Below are 22,499 nucleotides of genomic sequence, written 5' to 3' on the forward strand. Positions count from 1 at the left end.
CAACCTTGCTTCCTTGATACACTGTAAATACCCTGAATACAAAGTTTTTAAAAATTTGTTTTAATTGGAGGATAATTACTTTATAATATTGCGATGGTTTTTGCCAAACATCAACATGAATCAGCCATAGGTATACGTGTGTCCCCCCCAGTCCTGAATCCCCTTCCCCATCCTATCCCTCTAGGTTGTCCAGAGCACCAGCTTTGGGTGCCTGGCTTCATGCACCAAACTTACACTGGTCATCTAACTTACATACGGTAATGCTGAATACTAAGTTTTATGTAAATTATTTGTATTAGATATAAGAAGTTATTTGCTGTTTTTCCCATATCAAGTATGTGTTTCATAATAAACTGTGAAAAGAATAGCCTATCTGATTAATATGACTGGTTGACTAAACAACCAGTCCAATATCAAATGCTATATAATGGGATTACAGTGAAAATGAAGCAATAATGTATGTGCAGTATTTACAATATGGATTTTTAGGTTTTAAAAAATTGGCTTAAAAAACAGTTCAGAATATATTTTCAGATTTTAGGCAGCAAAAGCAAAGAAAAAGAAAGAAGATTGAAATAGAGAAAAACGGAGAGGCAAACATTACATGTATCTTAAAAGCATATTTTTTAATCAAGCTAGATTTTGATTACTAAAGCATTAGTCTGAATTGCGGTAATACAGCTAATAATTACCATGTTCATTTATCTTGCTAAGATTTATTCATTTATTTATTCATTCAACATTGATTATCAACTATGAACCAGACACAAGAACTATAACTATCATTAAAATACAAGTGTCCCTTGAGTCTAGGGAGTATGATAAGCAGATAAACAAACAAAAAATTTAATACATAATAAATTATGATAAATATGATGATAAATTATGAATAAAGTTCAGAGAAAGTATAATATCTACTTACATTAGAAAGTTGTTTTTTAGCATATGTTCTAATCTGTCCTTCGTAAAAAAAGAGAAAAAAGAAAATTTAGTAAATGCAATTAGAGTCATTGCATGTAATTAACATAGTCAGAGGGCTTTAAGCACAAAACTAATTACCTTTTGGCCAGGAGCTAAGAATTTGTGACAGAGTTCAACATCTTTAGGACAATTTGAGAGAACTGTCATTGCTGTAGTCTTGAAGAGGCTCTCCATAACCTAAGAGAAATGATACAGAATTGCCTGACATGTTAAGTTTCATGAAAAAACCAGTTTAGGGCTCTGCAGGGACTATTCTCCAGATTTTAGCAACTCTAAAGCCACCTCATGCGAAGAGTTGACTCATTGGAAAGGACTCTGATGCTGGGAGGGACTGGGGGCAGGAGGAGAAGGGGACGACAGAGGATGAGATGGCTGGATGGCATCACTGACTCGATGGACTTGAGTCTGAGTGAACTCTGGGAGTTGGTGATGGACAGGGAGGCCTGGAATGCCTCGATTCATGGGGTCGCAAAGAGTCGGACATGACTGAGCAACTGAACTGAACTGAACTGAAAGCCATTAGGCCTCTTACTTTCTGAATATACTGTAGCAAGCTAATTCAGTTTCTAGACTGATTAAAAGAAACATCACAACTTCTTCTCAGAGTAGGAGGGGAAAAAAGAAAGAAAAAGAAAATGTCTGAAGTTTTTGTTAACAGTTTCAAAAGCAGTAATGAAGTGAGCTGTAAAATTAACAACTAAAACAAATTGATGCCTCAATTTCAGTCTACTCGCTTGTAGAATCAGAGCAGTAATGGTACCTGTTTTACAGGACTGCTGTGAGAATTAAATGAGATAATACATGCAGAAGACTTAGCTCAGTGCCCAGTTCAGAGGAGCACACAACCAGCATCAGTTGTTGTGAAGAGTGGAACATTCTGGAAAGTGCTTCATTCAGTCGTTGATAAATTAAACTAAACTTTAAGATTATAGAAGCAATGAGATCTAGCTTCATCCAAATACATACATTTTTGCTCTGCTAAAGTATAAAGTAAAAATAATACAGATCAAATATGACACAAATCAGTATATAAGATTTCATTCTACCAGGGGTGTCTGTAAGTCTCTCAGGGGAAAAATTTGTTCTTAGAAGAAAAAAGTGACGGAATGGAAAATATTTCTAAAATATTTTTAATCCAAACTAAAATTCTTCTTTTGAAGTCAATGAGATCATACTGTGATTTCCAAATGTGTCCCCATAAAGAAATACATATTAAGTCCAGGCTGCCCCACCAGACAGTTGTCTCCCTTTCCTCTGTGAATCACCAGACACCCTATCAATGCTGCAAATACAGTGCGGCTATATAAGTGTCTGAGTAATTTAATCAATCAGCTACAGGAAAGAATTTAATTATCAAACAACAACTAGTTAGATTTATGTACGTATATAAAATATTTTGGGCTTCCCTGGTGGCTCAGTTGGTAAAGAATTCACCTGCAATGCGGGAGACCTGGGTTTGATCTCTGGGTTGGGAAGATCCCCTGGAGGAGGGCATAGCAACCTATTCCAGTAATCTTTCCTGGAGAATCCCCATGAACAGAGGAGTCTGGCTGGCTATAGTCCATGGGGTTGCAAAGAGTCGAACACGACTGAGCAACTAAACATACACATAAAATATTTTATACTTCTCTTTATATTATTTTATATTATACATGTATTTTATAGAAAAGTAAGGAATAACTTGATGAAAGAAGAGCAAAAGGAGGCTAAAGATGTTCTACTTTGAGGCTACATCACCTTCAATCCAGCAGAGAGATAAAGAACTAACTAAGTAACTAAATGATTTATGAAGGGTTATATCTCTCAATCACTGAAAAAAGCCAATGTATTTTGGGAGGAAAAAACACATAAATTGGAGAGTATGCTTACACTATTGAGAGACAAAATACACCTATTTGCAAGATAAAGACTTTGCCACTAGGCTGGTAAAACAGTATCTTTGATGAGCAGTATATTTCCATGTGAAGAAGAAAACCACTGGCTCTTCTAACCTTGACTTTCAGACTATGTTTTATGAATATATTAAAGAAAACAAGAACTTAACTGAAGAGTTAACATAATCCTCAGAGGTTTTAAAAACTGTATTATTCAATAGCACTGAAATATCAATAGTACTGTTTAAGTGTTTATACTTCATAAGAGGAAAATATCCCTTGTTACAATACTGATTTAATATTTAAGAGACTGCTCTTCATCAAGGTAATAATTTCCACAGAATTCAATTTATCAAAGAGAGAAAATTAAAACAAGCAGAAGATTACTTTGGGAAGAACATATTTTTTTTTTATCTTTTGGAAAAGGTTTATATTTCAATTAATCAAACTATTCAACAGTGTATATGCCCGGAGTATCACTCAGTAAAGTAGCAAATAATTAAGAATCAGTTACAGAATACATAATTATAGAGCAAAGATTATAATGTTTAATTAATTCTAACATAACCATGTCTATTGTCTTTATGAACTTTCCCTCTGGTTTTATGTTGGGGCAGTGGAGAAGCAGGAGGTACAAGGTGTGGTTCCATTCTCTACAATACTCTCATCGCCTGAGCCAAAGAATAATAAAGAATTGGGTGGTGAGCTAAAACTAAAAGGTGATTAAGGAATTTTACTGACTCCATGAGGCTCATATTCTGAATCCCTAAATCTGGAAAGGCATTACTCAACAGTGTTACTATTAACATTTTTGGCCAGACAATTGTTTGTTGGGGGCGAAGAGGCTGTGCACTGTCGATGTTGAACAGCATCCTTAGCCTTCACCCACGAGATGCCAGTAGCAACCAGTCTTCCCTATTCCTCCACCCACTCCCTGGTAGGGACAAACAAAAATGTCTCTGGGGAACACTGCTCTAGAGAAATCAGGGAGAGACAGTAAAGGAGTATATGTAATTAGACACTGTGGGGTGTGGCCAGAACACTCGCTCAGGACCAAGATCTTTATCTGCTGGGAATATTAACTGCTGATGTTTCATAGTTGGGTCCTTCTTCAGCAACTGTCCAGACCAAGAGTGCTGTCTCACCCACCCAAAGTTATAACTTGTCCCAGGTTATCTCGTGTCCAATGACTGGCTAACAGGGGGAGGCACTTGCTTTCCCATGGGACAACCAGGAAGGGCAATTCTAGCTTCCAACGTCCTCACAGAATTGGCAAAGGCCTCTGTAAACACATCACACTTCAACTTTTCCTTCTGTTCAGTAGTGCTATCTTCCTTTCCTTTCCAGATATTTCTCTATAGAGCATTCCCCAGTACTATCTACACACAAATCTCTGCTTTAGAGTTTATTTACTAGGAAATCCAACTTAGGATAATAAAATTGTGACTCCATTCTGTTAAGAGGAAAAGGTAGTATTTCTGTTTTAAGTGGAATTGGGTCATTTACTGGGTGAGTAAGAGTAGAAATGCAGGTCAGGAAGAACAGTTAGAACTGGACACGGAACAATGGACTGGTTCCAAATTGGTCAAGGAGTACGTCAAGGCTGTATATTGTCACCGTGCTTATTTAACTTATATGCAGAGTACATCATGAGAAACGCTGGGCTGGAAGAAGCACAAGCTGGAATCAAGATTGCCGGGAGAAATCTCAATAACCTCAGATATGCAGATGACACCACCCTTATGGCAGAAAGTGAAGAGGAACTAAAAAGCCTCTTGATGAAAGTGAAAGTGGAGAGTGAAAAAGTTGGCTTAAAGTTCAACATTCAGAAAACAAAGATCATGGCACCTGGTCCCATCACTTCATGGGAAATAGATGGGGAAACAGTGGAAACAGCGGCAGACTTTATTTTTTTGGGCTCCAAAATCACTGCAGATGGTGACTGCAGCCATGAAATTAAAAGACGCTTACTCCTTGGAAGAAAAGTTATGACCAACCTAGACAGCATATTGAAAAGCAGAGACATTACTTTGCCTACAAAGGTCCATCTAGTCAAGGCTATGGTTTTTCCTGTGGTCATGTATGGATGTGAGAGTTGGACTGTGAAGAAAGCTGAGCGCTGAAGAATTGATGCTTTTGAACTGTGGTGTTGGAGAAGACTCTTGAGAGTCCAAGGGACTCTGCTAGGAAATCCAACCAGTCCATTCTGAAGGAGATCAGCCCTGGGATTTCTTTGGAAGGAATGATGCTAAAGCTGAAACTCCAGTACTTTGGCCACCTCATGCGAAGAGTTGACTCATTGGAAAAGACTCTGATGCTGGGAAGGATTGGGGGCAAGAGGAGAAGGGGACAACAGAGAATGAGATGGCTGGATGGCATCACTGACTCGACAGACATGAGTCTGAGTGAACTCCGGGAGCTGGTGATGGACAGGGAGGCCTGGTGTGCTGCAATTCATGGGGTCGCAAAGAGTTGGAAACGACTGAGCGACTGAACTGAACTGAACTGAACTGAAGAGTAGAAATGAATAGAAGAATTGATACAAATTTCTAAAATAAACATATTGTAATTAGAAAATCAAACTAAGATATTAACCAAAATGGTAATGGAGAGAGGATTCATAGTAACAGTTAACAAATTCTGGGTACTTACTAAGTATCAGGAACTATCCTAAGTGCCTTATAATATTATCTGCCTAATCCTATGAACTACCCCATGAAGTAGGTATTATTATTCCCATTTTCTGGATGAAGAAATTGAGGCTCAGAGAAATTAAGTCCCATGTCTAAGGTCACACAGTCAGTAAGTGATGGAGCTAAGAATCAAATCCTGGCCCATCCAACACCAGAGCTATGTTCTCTCTATTGATTATGGCCACAGCCTCCTGAAAAGTCTCCCATCCCTGTTTTTATCTCCTCCTAAATCATTCTTCATCATGCTGCTAGACAGATATTTCTAAACTGTAACTCTGACCATGGCCTTTCCTCACTAGGAACTCTCTCTCCTTATCTTTTGTATTAAGTTCAAATCCCTCAGCATGGCATTTAAATACAAACTCTATCACGATCTGACTCTTGACCATCTCTCCAGCTTCATTCCTGTTCCAGAGTTCTGGCAGCTCCTGTGGATGCTTTCTCATATTATAGCTATAGGCATGTTTCTCTAACTATAAAGATGCTTTGTTTATTTGCTTAGCAAATACCAAAAGCTACTATTTACTAAGCCTGCTTTATGCAGACCCCATACTTAGTGCTTTACACTATATACAGTCTCTCATTTGTTGTTGTTGTTCTACTTGGTGACTACTAAGTTGTGTGTGACTCTTTGCGACCCCATGGACTATAGCCCACCAGACTTCTCTTCCATGGGATTTTCCAGGCAAGAATACTGGAGTGGGTTGCCATTTCCTTCTCCAGGAGATCTTCCCGACCGAGGGATAGAACCCACATCTCCTTCATTGGCAGGCAGATTCTTTACTACTGAGCCACCACTGAAGCCCACTCTTTCATTTACTTCTCACAATAAACTAATAAAATAGCTACTATTTTTCTCATTTTACAGGGCAGAAGCTAAAGATCACTATGGTTAGGTAACATAGCAAAGTTAATGGCAGAGTTTGGACATGAACTGAAATCGGTATGACTCCTGTTCTTTAAACTATTACACTAACAGCATTCGGTAGATGTTTATTAAATTAAGTAGTTCTCTCTCTCTTCATTCTGTGAACACCTGTAAGGCACAAATGTCCGAGGTAAAAATGTATACAGAAGCATTTTAATGTCACAGATGTCTGATATTTAGAAACTATTTTAAAACTTGAGTACCTACCTGCATGAGATCTTGAAGGCTCTCCAGAAAAGAAATCTCTGCTTCTACCATATAGAACTCTGCCAGGTGCCTCCGGCTCTGAGAATTCTCTGCTCGGAATGTTGGACCAAAGGTAAACACTTGAGTAAAAGCTCTGCAATTCAAGATTAACAGTATAAAAATAGGATTTACATGATTAATTCTAAGTTTTAAAAATATTCAGTGAATGCTTTAGGAAAAAAAAGTTTTGTGCCTCTGTCTCGTCCACAAATCCACACATATTAGCTGCTATATTTCTTTAATGGGTGATAATAATAGTTTCATTAAAAATGTTACATTTATAGAAACCATTTTATCCCAAAGGAATTTGCAAATGTTTTACAAACCCTACAGCTTACTAAATATAGACTTATAACCACTTCTGGGTGCACTCCACTGCAGCTGCCTTAAACAGCAGACAAGTACATTTCACAGCAATTGAGAACAAAGTCAAAGACAAATACCATAGCCCAAGAAGCCACACAGAGAATCTAGATAGCAACAGTTAAAATCAGAATTTCATGTGGATGAGGTGAGTCAAGTATTTTCTAAATATGTGAAAAAGGAATATCAGATATGCATGGCAACTTGCCTTGTTAGGCTTACTCAAGTCCTTTACGCCCACTCAAGAGTTTTATTCAGTGTTGAATGACCCCTGACATTTGAGGGGTGGGGTGGATTTTGAAGAACTGTCTATTTTAACTGTGGTTTTCAAGAAGGACTATAGCTCAACAACATAAATGGAAACAAATTATTTTTTTTATGTCCTGCAGAGAAGTGGTCATGATACCTTCATTCTGTAATATTTATAGTGCCCTTCATATATGAAAAAGGTTAACAACTGGGACTAGATCAAGCATGTATGAACAAATGAGTATTTCATGAGCCATGTAATCTTTGAATTGTAAGGTTTGGCTGGAGCAAAACAAGAGATTTGGGGCTCCTTAGCTGTTATCCTGAACACTCTTCATTTGTCTGTCATCAGTCAGATAACATTAAGATCAGAAAATAGTACAGAAAACAAACGGGTTATAGATATCAGGGTTTTTGTTTTGTTCTTTAAGTAAAAATACTCTAGAAAATTAAACAGTAAAAGAATAATACTGGAAATTATGAGATTTATTTTTTCTTTCAAAGGCCATTTCAGCTAAGGCCTAGTTGGTAAGAAGCTTAGGAATTTATGTTTTGGTTCTACAGTTACCTTCCCAAGACCACAATCATTTAACCTCTGAGAATCCTAGTTTTTCACGGAAAAACAAACAGTAAAAACTCAAAATTACTACAGTAACCTCTCCCAAAATTCGGATCCAGACTTGCCTACTAGAATGTTTCTGAAAACACTGACCCTACCTTGTCCAAAATGAAAACTCCTGTTCCCCAAAACAAGAGAAAAATAAAATAGTGAACAATCCTGGTTTTCCTTTCACATTTTCCCCAGTTCTATTAATCTCAGTTAACCCACCTCATCACCCAAACCAGATCCCCATCTCCCTCACTGCTCACACGTTTCCTATCACATAATTTCAACTGTTCATACCTAGGAAAACTCTTGCAAATCTAGAGACTATCCCTTCCCCCTCCCCAAACACTTGTTTATTTGCTTGGCTGTGCCGGGTCTCAGCTGCAGCACACGGGATCTTCAATCGGATCTTTGTTGTGGCATGCAGGGGCTTTTAGTTGCAGCATGTGTGATCTAGTTTCCTGACAAGGGATCAAACCCGGCCCCCCCAGCATTGGCAGCATGGAGTCCCAGCCACTAGACCACCAGGGTAGTCGGGACCCTTATTTCCACAGATGCCATCTTAGTGTCATCTCTTGTGTCTGGCTCCTGCCTTTCTTTCACCAGTCCCAAGTTTTCAAATTCAAATCTGACTATATATCAGCCCTAATTTAAAAACCTTCAACGGTTGCCCCCTGCTCAACGGTTAAAATTCAAACTCCTAACTTGGACCGGACCTTCCTTCCCAAAGCCTTTCCTCCAACACACTGAGGACACTCTCCTTACATGCCCTGCATGCCTTAAGGCCTTTTCATTGGCTATCTTCTGTCTGTAGTGCCCATCCCCTGTTCCTCCCTTTCCAATGGCAAATCTCCATCCATCCTTCAAGAATTGACTTAAATGTCACTTTTTCTTACCATATGTCCCCAACTTTATTGTTTCCTCCTTTATATGACTAACATTTTGTTTATGTATTTATTATATAAAACGTTATCACTTAGAAATATAATTATGCATTTTGTATCCTTTCCCCTCAAGAAACTGTGAAATTTCCTAGAGCAGGAATAATGTTTTATTCATTTTTGCATCTCCAGTGCCTATGATAAAACAGGTGCTCTAGTTGAATGAATGAGCAATGATGATGATGACAGGCTCCCTCAGCTGTGAACTGGAAAAGCACAACACCCTCACAAACAGTAACATTACAAATAATGCAAAGAAAAATACTCAGATGTATTTTACCATGGCTGTCACACAATAACTAAAATGGATCAGAAAATGTAGGTCTGTCCCAACAATAAATTAAAAAATTACAGGGCCATGAGTTTCCAATATATGACTATGCAATCTCGAGGAAGGCTGGCAACAGTATATCTAAATAAATAAAGTGACATTTTTTTCTGGCACTGTATCACAAGAAATTGCATATACAGATGTGCACTAATGACAAAGGATATTCTACTGAGATTTTCCAGGGCATAAAAAGAAACTCCATGGTACAGGAGAAATTTACTTTGAAGGCTCTAAGAAAGACTTCTAAGAGATGGACAGCTATCATCCTGAAATACAAGGAAGGCCAATGGGATTGCTGTTTAGAAGTGACACATTATATATCAAGGTACTAGATACAGAGAAAACAGTGATTTCTAAAAGTACTACAGATTCAAGTCACAAGGGCATCTGCTTCTCACATGGATAGGGAACTCTAAGATGAGCAGCGTCAGTGATTTTTAACAATGGTTAACGATTTTCTCTCGCAATAAATATAGCGGTGCTTCCGAGGTGGCTCAGTGGTAAAGAATCCACGTGCCAATGCAGGAGACGAGGGTTCCATCCCTGGGTCGAGAAGATCCCCTGGAGAAGGAAATGGCAAACCACTCTAGTATTCTTGCCTGAAGAATCCCATGGACAGAAAAGATTCTTGTGCTACATGACTCTTGCAAAACAGTCAGACACAACTTAGCAACTAAACAACATAAAATATAGAAGAAGATCGGGGATTTTTATTTTGGTAAGGATCAGATTCTAATTGTGGTGCCCAAAAGTTAAGTATTTCTCTAATACAGTAAGTAAAAATCAATGGTCATGGTGCTTCCTCTGAATTACCAGAAGATAAAATGAGCCTGGAATGCATGCTGAAAATTTCCCTAATTTTGCATCTAGTCTTTAAGCAGATAAATGTTTAAATAATTCAGTAAAGATCACCCTATGTAAGCATCCAGTGTTTTTTTTAAATTAATTTATTTTTTAACTGAAGGATAATTGGTTTACAGAATTTTGTTGTTTTCTGTCAAACGCATGCGAGTGACAGTGGTCACCGTTGTTAGCAAGTGTTCCTGGTGGACCAACCATTAGTTGTGAGAACCGTATAGTTAACTCCTTTATCATTAACTAAATATATATATTGTTACTTCTATTTTTCAGGCAAAGAAACTGAAGTTCAGAGAGGTTAGGAAACTTCCCCCAAAGTCATCGAGTCATAGCCTAATAAGTGGTGGAGGCCAGATTCAAATCTAGATCTGACTCTTAATGATCATAGCCTTAATTGTGATATTAAATTAATGATGCTCACAGCCAAATATGGACAAACCCAGGAAACAGGAGAGAAAAGTTTGTAATATGTGCCTGCCCCTGATCCCCTTTCTCAAAGATAGCTAGGGTGAGTGGTTTGGTTTATTGTGAATAGCTTATTTATGTGTTAAAATCTTAGCTCTCTAAAATAGGTTGCCGTCATGCAAATAATGAGAAGATAAATTTTAATCAATATTTTGTAACTTTCAGCAGGTCATTCAGCCTTTCTGGTCTTCAAATTCTTACATGAGTGGGAGATAGGGGCAGTTTGGCATTATTCTCTAGTATCTTTTACAATAATTTTGTTTCTAGGTCCCTGTGAAATTGCTACGTTTTAAATTTATGCTGATTTCCTTTTTTTTCTCTACCTTCCACACACATGCAAGTGGTTTGCAGCAAGGCTTGGCCCAAGCAATAGTTAAAATAAGATCTGAGAACAAGGCCATTTCTAAAATAAGATACAAAACCAGGTGAAAGGCCAGTACTGCTGTGAGAAGAAACTAGCAGAAAAAACACTCGGCACTAAGAATCATTCTTGTGCCAAATTATGGAGAGAGGAAAGCTATATAAGGAAAGTCCATGAGCTTGGAATTGATATTTAAGATAACAAAAGTACATTCAATACACATCAACTAAGATAGCTACAAAAATGGCTTTTTAAAAATAAAAAGTAAAGTTACCAAAAATAGGTTCTACAAAGGTCATTTTCTCCCTTGTGTGGAATTTTATGAAGCCCTAAATTGGCAAGTGGATTATTATAAAATAGTCACTGATTGCTTGGCCACTTATTCCTTCTGGCCCTAAAATTTAAGAGCTAATCTTTTGAAAGAAAAGAGGAATTACTGTTGTTTTTAGCTGAGGAAGAACTCATCACTTAGCATAAAAGGGATCAGCAACTTTCCCTAAGGCCACCCACTTCAAACCTATCACTTCTCGACTTCATTCAGGAAATGTTCATTGATCTCAAGTGAACTCAAAGACAGCTTTAAACAGGCTTTTAAAACAATCTTTGTCAAGTGGTATTCCCATCATCCAGAAAACAATCAACTATTTTGCTACTGCTTTGTACCCACTGGGTTAGCAATTCTGTGACATATTTGTCATTCACTGCTTCTACATGCCTAACAGAGTGGACACCGGGCACCTCCTTTTCAGCTTTCCCCTTTCCTCTATCTTGCAATAGTACACTTGGTGGAAGGGTTTATAAAGAGATGGAGCTCTCACCACTTCATTAATTCTTATCAAGACATCCTAGCAAGGAGGCACTCTAAAATCTAAAAATGTCTTTATCATTATTGCTAAACATTTCTGCAAAATTAATTTTATTATGTCCTGTTGTAATTGGTTAGTTGCTAAGTTGTGTCTGACTCTTGTGACCCCATGGACTTTAACCCACCAGGCTCCTCTGTCCATGGGATTTACTAAGCAAGAATACTGGAGTGGGTTGCTATTTCCTTCCCTAGGGGATCTTTCCAACCCAAGGATCAAACACATATCTCCTGTATTGGTAGGAGGGTTCTCTACCACTGAACTACTAATATGTCCTAAGTATCTGATTTAGAACTGAATTTGAAGTCCAAGAAAATTTAATCTTAATTATAGGATGAGAGTCAAAGTTTGATAGAGCCTGACAACAGACTTGCTAAAGGGAATGGAGAGTTGCCTCCTCTGATGAGCATGTGAACTGGGGGAGGGACATTCAGCAAAGGGAATACAAATCACACAGGTCCTGAGGTAGGAGAGAGCCTGACATCTTTAAAGACAGAAGTAGGCCAGCAGCAAGATGAATGGTAAGAGATGAGGTCAAAGAGGTAGGAAGGGATCAGGATCAGAACACAGAGGGTGGTCCTTGTAAGCCACTGTAAGGAGAGTCTGGATTTTATTTACTACTCCTTGAAATATCTAACATTGTATTTTTCTGTTTTTCTGACCTCCATCTCTGCCTCCTACATTCTACACTAGCTGTTCAACAAACACTGCTAACTCACTTCAGTCGTGTCCGACTCTGTGCGACCCTGTAGACAGCAGCCCACCAGGCTCCCCCATCCCTGAGATTCTCCAGGCAAGAACACTGGAGTGGGTTGCCATTTCCTTCTCCAATGCATGAAAGTGAAAAGTGAAGGTGAAGTCGCTCAGTCGTATCCGACTCTCAGCGACCCCATGGACTGCAGCCTTCCAGGCTCCTCCGTCCATGGGATTTTCCAGGCAAGAGTACTAGCATTCTTCAAACTTAGTCCAAGAACCTCTTCTTTTCCCCCTGTATACATTTTCCCTAAATGACCTCACCTCAGTCATTTAATTAATTTTCAATTAAGTACCTGTTGGCATACACAATTCACCAATTTGTATCTCCGGCCCAGACTTCTCTAAGCTCTAGAAGCACACATTCAGCTCTACTCAATCTTTCACTTATCTCAAATAGAACTCATGCCTTCCTGACCCCTCACACTGGCTTCAGTCTTCTTCCAAGTTTCTAGGTCTATCCTCCCATTAGGTACACCATGTACTACTGTTCACAGAGTTTTTCAAAATTTTTTAAAAATGACATATATGGACGTGACTATTTGCTTAATGTCCATCTTTTTCACTAGACTGTAAATTTCATGAGTGACCTTATCTATTTTTTAATTCATTACAATATAACCAGTTCTTAACCCAGTGCACAACACACAGCAGATAATCAAAACTTGTCAAATAACTCATTTTCTATAAAATACGCTGATGCCCATAGTCTGAATCTTTGAAACAGCACTGGGATGGGGGTGAGGACAGAGGAGCAAGAAGAGGAAGACATTAAACAGAACATCAATTACTAAGCAAAAAATTCTGCTATTCCCTGAAATAATTTTTCATAGAAGGCACTCGGAGATAAAAGAATCAGTTTTTTGAAAAGACTCCCCACATGTTAGTTTTCGTTCTATAGGCAACAAGTACACTTTTGAAAAGTACTGGAACAGAAGAACTCTAATTAGCAAAGATTTTACTTTTTGAGAAACTAAAATATAACCACACGAAAAAAAGTTTCCCTAAGTCTTTTTCTATGTAAACGGAGAAGCACTTGATGTTCTGGCTTCTGCCAGAGTGGATACCAACAAGTTAAAACAATTATTGTCATTTCATCATTCCTGCAATGATGGACTTTTCAGAGGATGGACTATATGTAGAAAATAGCATGTTTCCCCCAAGGATCAAATTTTGCGAAATTTTTTTTTGCCACTTTATTTTTTTAATTGAAGGATAATTGCTTTACAGAATTTTGTTGTTTTCTGTCAAATATCAACAAGAATCAGCCATAGGTACACCCATATCCCCTCCCTCCTGAACCTCCTTCCCTATCCTGAGTCATACAGCAAATTCCCACTGGCTATCTATTTTACACATGGTCATGTAAGTTTCCACGTGACTCTCTACATATATCTCACCCTCTCCCTCCTCCCTTCCCCCCAGGTCCAAAGGTCTGTTTGCTCCATTGCTGCCCTGCAAATAAATTCATCAGTACCATCTTTCTAGGTTCCATATATATGTATCAGTATACAAAATCTATATTTCTCAGCATTTCTGATACTTCACTTTGTATAATAGGCTCTAGGTTTGTTCATCTCATTAGAAATGATTCAAATACGTTCCTTTTTATGGCTGAGCAATATTCCATTGTATATATGTACTACAGCTTCTTTATCCATTCATCTGTTGATGGACATCTAGGCTGCTTCCATGTTCTGGCTATTGTAAATAGTGCTGTAATTGACACTGGGGTACATAAGTCTTTTTCAATTTTGGTTTCCTCAGGGTATATGCCTTGGGGTAGCATTTCTGGGTCATATGATGATTTTATTCCTAGTTTTCAAAGGAATCTCCATATCATCTTTCATAGTGGCTGTATCAATTTGCATTTCTGCCAGCAATGCAAGAGGATTCCCTTTTTCTCTACACTCTCTCCAGCATTTATTGTTTGTAGGCTTTTTGATAATGGCTATTGTGACTGGTATGCCTATTTTTCTGAAACTCTTCACAAAAATTGCAGAGGAAGGAACACTGCCAAACTTATTCTATGAGTCCACCATCACCCTGATACCTAAACCAGGCAAAGACACCCACAAAAAAGATAATTACATGCCAGTATCACTGATGAACATAGATGCAAAAATCCTCAACAAAATTCTAGCAAACAGAATTCAACAACACATTAAAAAGCTCATACACCATAATCAAGTCAGGTTTATTCCAGGGATGCAAGGATTCTTCAATACACACAAATCAATCAGTGTGATATACCATATTAACAAATTGAAAGATAAAAATCATATAATCATCTCAATAGATGCAGAAAAAGCCTCTGACAAAAGCATCCATTTATGATAAAAATGCCTCAAAAAATGTGTAAAGAAGGAATCTACCTCAACAGACTAAAGACTATATATGATAAGCTCACAGCAAATATTATTCTCAATAGTGAAAAACTAAAACATTCCCTTTAAGGTCAGGAACAAGACAAGGATGTCCACTTTTACCACTATTATTCATGATAGTTTTGGAAGTCCTAGCTACAGCAATTAGAGAAGAAAAAGGAATGAATGGAACGCAGATCAGAAAAGAAGAAGTAAAACTCTCACTGTTTGCAGATGACATGATACTATACATAGAAAACCCAAAAGAAACTATCAGAAAATTACTAGACCTAATCAGTGTAAAAAGTCATAGGATATAAGGTCAATACACAGAAATCACTTGCATTTCTATAAACCAACAATGAAAAATCAGAAAGAAAAATTAAGGAATCAATCCCACTTACCACTGCAAGAAAAAGAATAAAATATCTAGGAATGAACCTCGTAAGTAGGCAAAAGAACAGTTTATGGAAAATTATAAGATACTGACCAAAGAAATCAAAGATGATATCAACAGATGGAGAGATACTCCATGTTCCTGGGTAGGAAGAATCAATATTGTGAAAATGACTATACTACCAAATGTAATCTACAGATACAGCACGATCCCTATCAAATGACCAATGGCATTTTTCACAGAACTAGAACAAAAAATTTCACAATTCAAATGGAAACACAGAGTCCCTGAATAGCCAAATCAGTCTTGAGAGAGAAGAATGGAGCTGGAGAAATCAGTTTTCCTAAGCTCAAGCTATACTACAAAGCTACAGTCATCAAGACAGTATGGTACTTGCTAATTGCTTTAACTGTATATTTGTCCTCACATTTTCAACAAGATACTACAACCATCTTTTCAAAAAAGGTATACATTTTGTCAAATGCATTTATTCGTGCCTAGATTATCCCTCCTGTAATCTCTCATGTTTAGTAGTCCTTGTACTGAGAGAATATACGAGAACTTTAGGTACATGCACCACATAGTATTTACATGTTATTTAAGTCTATGAAGATTCAAAGGCTACCTTTTCTGAAATCTTATACTATAGCGGAAGATGAGTCATTGTGACACTGAACTATCAACAATGTCCTGGGCTCCAGTCCTATACTGATGAGCCTTACTTTTTAAAGGTCATCACGGTAATTAATCCAAAGCCTGTAATCCAAAGCCCTAAACTGAAATTCTGGCTGCTGCTGCTGCTGCTAAGTCGCTTCAGTTGTGCCCGACTCTGTGCGACCCCATAGACGGCAGCCCACCATGCTCCCCCATCCCTCGGATTCTCCAGGCAAGAACACTGGAGCAGGTTGCCATTTCCTTCTACAATGCATGAAAGTGAAAAGTGAAAGTGAAGTCACTCAGTCATGTCTGACTCTTCGTGACTCCATGGACTGCAGCCTACCAGGCTCCTCCGTCCATGGGACTTTCCAGGCAAGAGTACTGGAGTGGGGTGCCACTGCCTTCTCTGAAATCCTGGCTACTCTGCTTATGAACTAGCCAGGTTAACTTCTTTGAGATTGAATTTTTCCATGTGACAATGAAGTTAAGTATACATTTGTCATGGGACTACTATAAAGATGAAAGGAAACAAAATATGAATAAAGCTTAATGTAATGTAAACTTAATGTAGTATTAATTAATGTAATTAATATGGTAAGTGGTTCAACAAACGGGTTAAGACTATTTTTTGGTCTCTTTCTGTTTATGTCTCCTTTCTTTCCAAAGGTCTATCGTTCTCATTTCGTTGGTCTCAAAATCTCTTTATAACTTTCAATCAGTGCAAAAGAGATTTTGTTTATGTAGGCTATGTCTACCAATATTTACTATTAAAACTGAGAAATTTTTAAACATTGTTCACTTAAAAACAAATGATACACCCATCATGTCATAAAAACATCTTTTTAATAAGACTTTATAAGAGGAGTGGCATTGTTTTATATTTTTGTGAATTTTCTTCATATCTGGCTTAATAGAAGACAGCTGGATTCTCATATCTGCTTATGCATTCAATCTATTGTGTTATCATATGATAACTGGAAAACTCACTGTATACTCACGAAAGAATAAAAATGAAAAGAACAAATACTGGCTTAGTATTATTATGAAAATAGTTTTCATTTAAAAGGACTTTCTGAAAGGGTCCTGGGCAGGGGGCAGACAAAACTTTGAGACCCATCACATTAGGCAATGATTCTTAATGCTATGCTATGCTAAGTCACTTCAGTCGTGTCCGACTCTGTGTGACCCCATAGACGGCAGCCCACCAGGCTCCCCCGTCCCTGGGATTCTCCAGGCAAGAACATTGGAGTGGGTTGCCATTTCCTTCTCCAATGCATGAAAGTGAAAAGAGAAAGTGAAGTCACTCAGTCGTGTCCAACTCTTAGCGACCCCATGGACTGCAGCCTACCAGGCTCCTCCATCCATGGGATTTTCCAGGCAAGAGTACTGGAGTGGGGATATTTTGAAGTTCTACATGTAATTACTATGTGAACTCCTGATTAAGCACTGCTGCTGCTGCTGCTAAATCGCGTCAGTCGCGTCTGACTCTGTGTGACCCCATAGACGGAAGCCCACCAGGCTCCTCTGTCCCTGGGATTCTCCAGGCAAGAACACTGGAGTGGGTTGAAATTTCCTTCTCCAATGCATGAAAGTGAAAAGTGAAAGTGAAGTCGCTCAGTCGTGTCCGACTCTTAGTGGCCCCATGGACTGTATAGCCTAGCAGGCTCCTCTGTCCATGGGATTTTCCAGGCAAGAGTACTGGAGTGGGGTGCCATCGCCTTCTCCGTTATTAAGCACTGCTGCTAAGTCGCTTCAGTCGTGTCCAACTCTGTGCAACCCCATAGACGGCAGCCCACCAGGCTCCGCTGTCCCTGGGATTCTCCAGGCAAGAACACTGGAGTGGGTTGCCATTTCCTTCTCCAATGCATGAAAGTGAAAAGTGAAAGTGAAGTCGCTCAGTCGTGTCTGACTCTTAGAGACCCAATGGACTGCAGCCTACCAGGCTCCTCGGTCCATGGGATTTGCCAGGCAAGAGTACTGGAGTGGGCTGCCATTGCCTTCTCCGTATTAAGCACTACTACCCTAAAAAATAGTTAAGATCACTAATCGATGTATTTTTTAAAAAGTTTGATAACTATCATTCTTTAAATGGATATAATATATGCTGGTGAGGATGGAGGGAACTCCTTGTACATGCTGGTGGGAATGTAAAATCGTGCACTTACTGTGAAAAAGTCTGGTGATCCCATAAAAAGTTAAAAGTAGAATTATCATATGATCCAGCATTTCCACTCTGGAGTATGAACACCAAAGAAATGAAAATAAGTGATCAAAAAAACCCCTCTATGTATGTTAGTCACTCAGTTGTGTCTGACTCTTTTTGACCCCATGGTCTTGTCAGGCTCCTCTGTCCATGGAATTCTCCAGGCAAGAATACTGAAGTGAGTTGTCATTCCCTTCTCCAGGAGATCTTCCTGACCCAGGGATCAAACCCAGGTCTCCTGAACTGCAGGCAGATTCTTTACCATCTGAGCTACCAGGGAAGCCCTCTCTGTGTGGATGTTCAAAGCAGCATTTTTCACAATAGTCAAAAAATAGAAACAATTCAAATGTTCATCAAAGAATTAACAGATAAATGCTGCTGCTGCTGCTGCTGCTGGTGCTAAGTCGCTTGAGTCGTGTCCAACTCTGTGCGACCCCATAGATGGCAGCCCAGGCTCCCCCATCCCTGGGATTCTCCAGGCAAGAACACTGGAGTGGGTTGCCATTTCCTTCTCCAATAACGGATAAATGAGATATGGTATATCTATATGATGGAATATTATTCAGTTATGAAGAGAAACAAAGTACTAATATATCCTGCAATATGAATGAACTTGGAAACATGATGTTAAATGAAAGAAGACAAATACAAAAGGCCACATATGGTATAATTTCCCTTCTGTGAAATATCCAGACTAGGCAAATGCAGAAAAACAGAAAGCAGAAGAGTGGCTGCCAGAGCTGGGAGAAGAGGGAACGGTAAACAACTGCCTCATCGGTATGTGGTTTCCTTTTGGGGTAATAAAAATGTTCTGGAACTATATAGTGGTATTGGTTATAGAGTATCACTAAAAGTAAATTTCAGGTTATATGTATTGATTCTATCACAACAGAATTTTTAAAAAGAAACTAATTGTCCAACAGGCACTTTACACATGTTTTATTTCATTCTTGCTTCTCTATGAGGCAGGTGATTTCACTTTATTTACAATGAAAGAAACTGAAGCTTAGAAAAGTTAAGTAATAAGTGCAGAGCAGCACAGCAAAGGTAGTTTTAGCCAGAGCAATTTGGCTCCAAGGCCCACTTTCTGCTGAGCTGCATGTATGCACTTTTCAAAACTAACAAAGTGTAGCACAGATGATCAATGGTCCCACAACCTCACAAAATGTGCTACAAAAAGTTTTGTACCTTTAATATCACCATTATTTGAGTGGATTTTGCCCCTCTATACAAGGTCATTTCATTCCTGGTTGCTGTTTCCGATATACCTTTCTTCTTCCACTTGCTATCTCTGCATTTGCCACTTCCTACCATGTACAGCTCCTTTTGTCTCTCTCAGGTGTTACCTACAGCTCCTCCTTAGTGGAAAGGGGACAGTCATTTATAAGCTTTGATGGTCAATCAGGATACTTTTTCATTCCATTTTAGGTTACAGAAAAGGATAACACGTAACACTATAACACGGTAGCACTGTGGGTCCTAAAAGGTTGAACTTGAGTTAAAATGAAGCTTTGTTAGAAATGCTTAAATGATCTAGAGCAGTGGTTTTATTACTTTGGCACGCATTAGAATCATGGAGGGTTTGTTATCACACAGCTTGCTGGACCCCACACTCAGAATTTCTGCTTCAGTAGGTCCAAGGGTAGGCCTGAGACAACTTCCAGGTGATGTTGATGCCCCTGGTCCAAGGGTAACACTTTGAGAGCCAGTGATCTAGAGTGGTTCTCAATCTTGGCTGCATAGAATAGCCTATGGTACTTCAAAAAACAATGTTGATGCCCAGAAAAACCAATTACATCTGTTTATCTGGGAACTTGCACTAAAATCTGATGCATCTGTATTTTTAAAAAAGCTCCTTAGACACTATAACCACTGATCTAGACCTTCTAATTGTTAATTATGATTGAAGGTAAAAGGTACAAATAATACCCTTGTGGTTTCACAAAAAGGGTATGGTTTGTATAAAAGTTAGGGGACTACGAATGAAATAAAATATTTCTGATATTCTTGACAGATTCCAAATCAGAGCTTGGTATATGAACATAAAAGCACAAAGGGACCATGGCACAGTAGGAATAGAGGCAAGATCCTTTCAAAGGAGCACTCAGCCTATAGAAATAATGCAGAAACATCTCGATTTCTCTGCATCCATTTTCCCTGAATTAGAACATGAGGAAAGAGGTCAATGGAGGACAGAGTTATTGGATACTCTTCTGAATCTGTTCCAACACCCAGTCATACATATTCTGTTTATCCCACATCTACTACTCTACCAAGGGCTTCCCCAGTGGCTCAGAGGGTAAAGAAACCATCTGTAATGCAGGAGACATAGGACGTGTGGGCTTGATTCCTGGATTGAGAAGATCTCCTGGAGAAGGAAACGGCAACCCACTTCAGTATTCTTGTCTGGGAAACCCCATGGACAGAGGAGCCTGGCTGGCTGTAGTCCATGGGGTCACGAAGAGCTGACATGACTGAGCATGAGCACGATGCTGCCCTGCCATACCAGGCCTCTTTCCCCCCTCTTCTGATAAAATAACTCTCTGAAAGGCATTGACAACTTTAGAATTATTCAATAAACCATGCTTGCACCTTCTGTTAACATTCCATCTATATAAAAATGCATAGCTCTCAGAATCAGGCTTTTCTAGGCTCTTTACTCAAAATGAGTAAATTTAAGTCATTTTATTCATCATCTTCTGAAGAAGAGAATGAATGAATTGTTCTCCAGTGGTCGTGACTCCCTGAGAAAGAATATCCAAAACGAATACACGATGAAAGGGACACAGCACTCATCTTTTGATTTGGCTTCACTGATAAATATGTCTGTAAAAGCCACAATGAAACAGTGAGTGCTGCATAGAAACTAAAAAGAAATATTCTTAATGGTATATTAATAGATCATGGAGTGATCTACACAAAAGGGAAAGAGACTTTGAACTATCCAAGCAGTTGTTTTCAAATTCCCAATTCATACCTAACTCTTTAACAGCTCTCTATAAAATCCATTATCAAATCAAACACATATTTTGGCTACAGGTGAGCACGCATGAAAGTTTCTGAGATACTTCTTTGTATGTTGTTCCTTTTGTTTAGTTGCTAAGTCATGTCTGACTCTCTTGTGAGCCCATGGATTGTCACCCACTCTTCTGTCCATGGGATTTTCCAGGCAAGAATACTGGACTGGGTTGCCATTTCCATCTCCAGGGAATCTTCCTGACCCAGGGATGACACCCACATTTCCTGCATTGACAGAAGGGTTCTTTATCACTGAGCCATCCGGGAAGCCCACTTTCTTGTAAAGTAGTCCCACTATCTGCCTAGAGTTCAAATGTTTTCACTGAATCTCACACTACACTGTCTGAAGAAGAATCAGGAGGAAAGTACAGAATAGTCACCCAGTTGAAGACACTAAGAAAAGTCACTTAACGATGTTCCAGAAAAAAAAAAAAACTTTAGGTTTTTATCTTTACTTCCCAATCTCCATAATTCATCAGTACTAAATCAGCTTCTTAAGGGTGAAAAAAGGATGGCTCAGGTTTTGTACATTCTCCAAATTGTACGTTTATGTGGCACTTCAGTTTACTATCCTATGAACCTGTCTCAAGTGCAAAATATACATTTTATTTTTTCAGTGTAGGGATGTACTATGAGAGATCAAGTGGGGGTTGACATCAGGATAAATAAAAATAATATGAACATCAACCAGTATATGTTACTAAGCTTGTTACCAATTTCTACTGCAAGAAAGAAGCAAAATGCATGGCTGAGTTTCTTTATAAGCAGTTTCACCTAGAGCAGCAAAGATGAAGTTTCCCTTTATTTTGTAGAAAAGGAAGTAAATTTAATTTGGTAAAGTAAAATACAAAGAAATGTTTCAGTAGTTTTCATGTGCATAGTTTACAGGTGAATTTTTAAAATTTTAATTTTTCTTAAAAGACACTAAACTTCTGAACTCATACAAAGAAGAAGTCATACCAACACCAAAGGAATGAAATGAAAATGAAATTCTGCTTTCATATAACGAGGTTACTTTAAAATATCTAAACAGATCCAATATAATATTACCCCAAGTTTGTTAATGCATCTTCTCTTGGGTGACTTTTTTCCCACCAACTAGAATAGATCGATGAAATAAATTAAAATTACAGGTACAATTCAAGCCCACAGATCATATCAGCAAAGAAGAAAAAGATACTGCAAGTCTAGAGTCTAGCTATGTGTCCTTTATCTTATAGTCATCATTATCTACCATGAAATCATATTCATTTATTTCTTCAACAAATATGTATTAGGATACTGACCAATATGGGCTTCCCTGGGGGTTCAGTGGTAAAGAATCTGCCTGCCAATGTAGGAGACA

General features: G+C 38.5%; 1 protein-coding gene across 13 annotated transcripts in view; it reads right to left on the minus strand.

Annotated features, from left to right (window-relative positions):
• Nucleotides 1-22,499, minus strand: part of NARS2 (asparaginyl-tRNA synthetase 2, mitochondrial) — a 183,700-nt gene that overhangs the window by 22,200 nt on the left and 139,001 nt on the right. For all 13 annotated transcript variants that reach the window (XM_055581438.1, XM_055581431.1, XM_055581439.1 and 10 more), the window contains 3 exons: nucleotides 6,684-6,816; nucleotides 1,060-1,158; nucleotides 923-960 (listed from right to left, as the gene is read on the minus strand). In XM_055581438.1, coding sequence (XP_055437413.1) covers nucleotides 923-960; nucleotides 1,060-1,158; nucleotides 6,684-6,816 — 270 coding nt within the window. The remainder of the gene's footprint in view (nucleotides 1-922; nucleotides 961-1,059; nucleotides 1,159-6,683; nucleotides 6,817-22,499) is intronic.

This window comes from Bubalus kerabau, chromosome 5 (genome assembly GCF_029407905.1).
Source record: "Bubalus kerabau isolate K-KA32 ecotype Philippines breed swamp buffalo chromosome 5, PCC_UOA_SB_1v2, whole genome shotgun sequence".
NCBI lineage: Eukaryota > Metazoa > Chordata > Mammalia > Artiodactyla > Bovidae > Bubalus > Bubalus kerabau.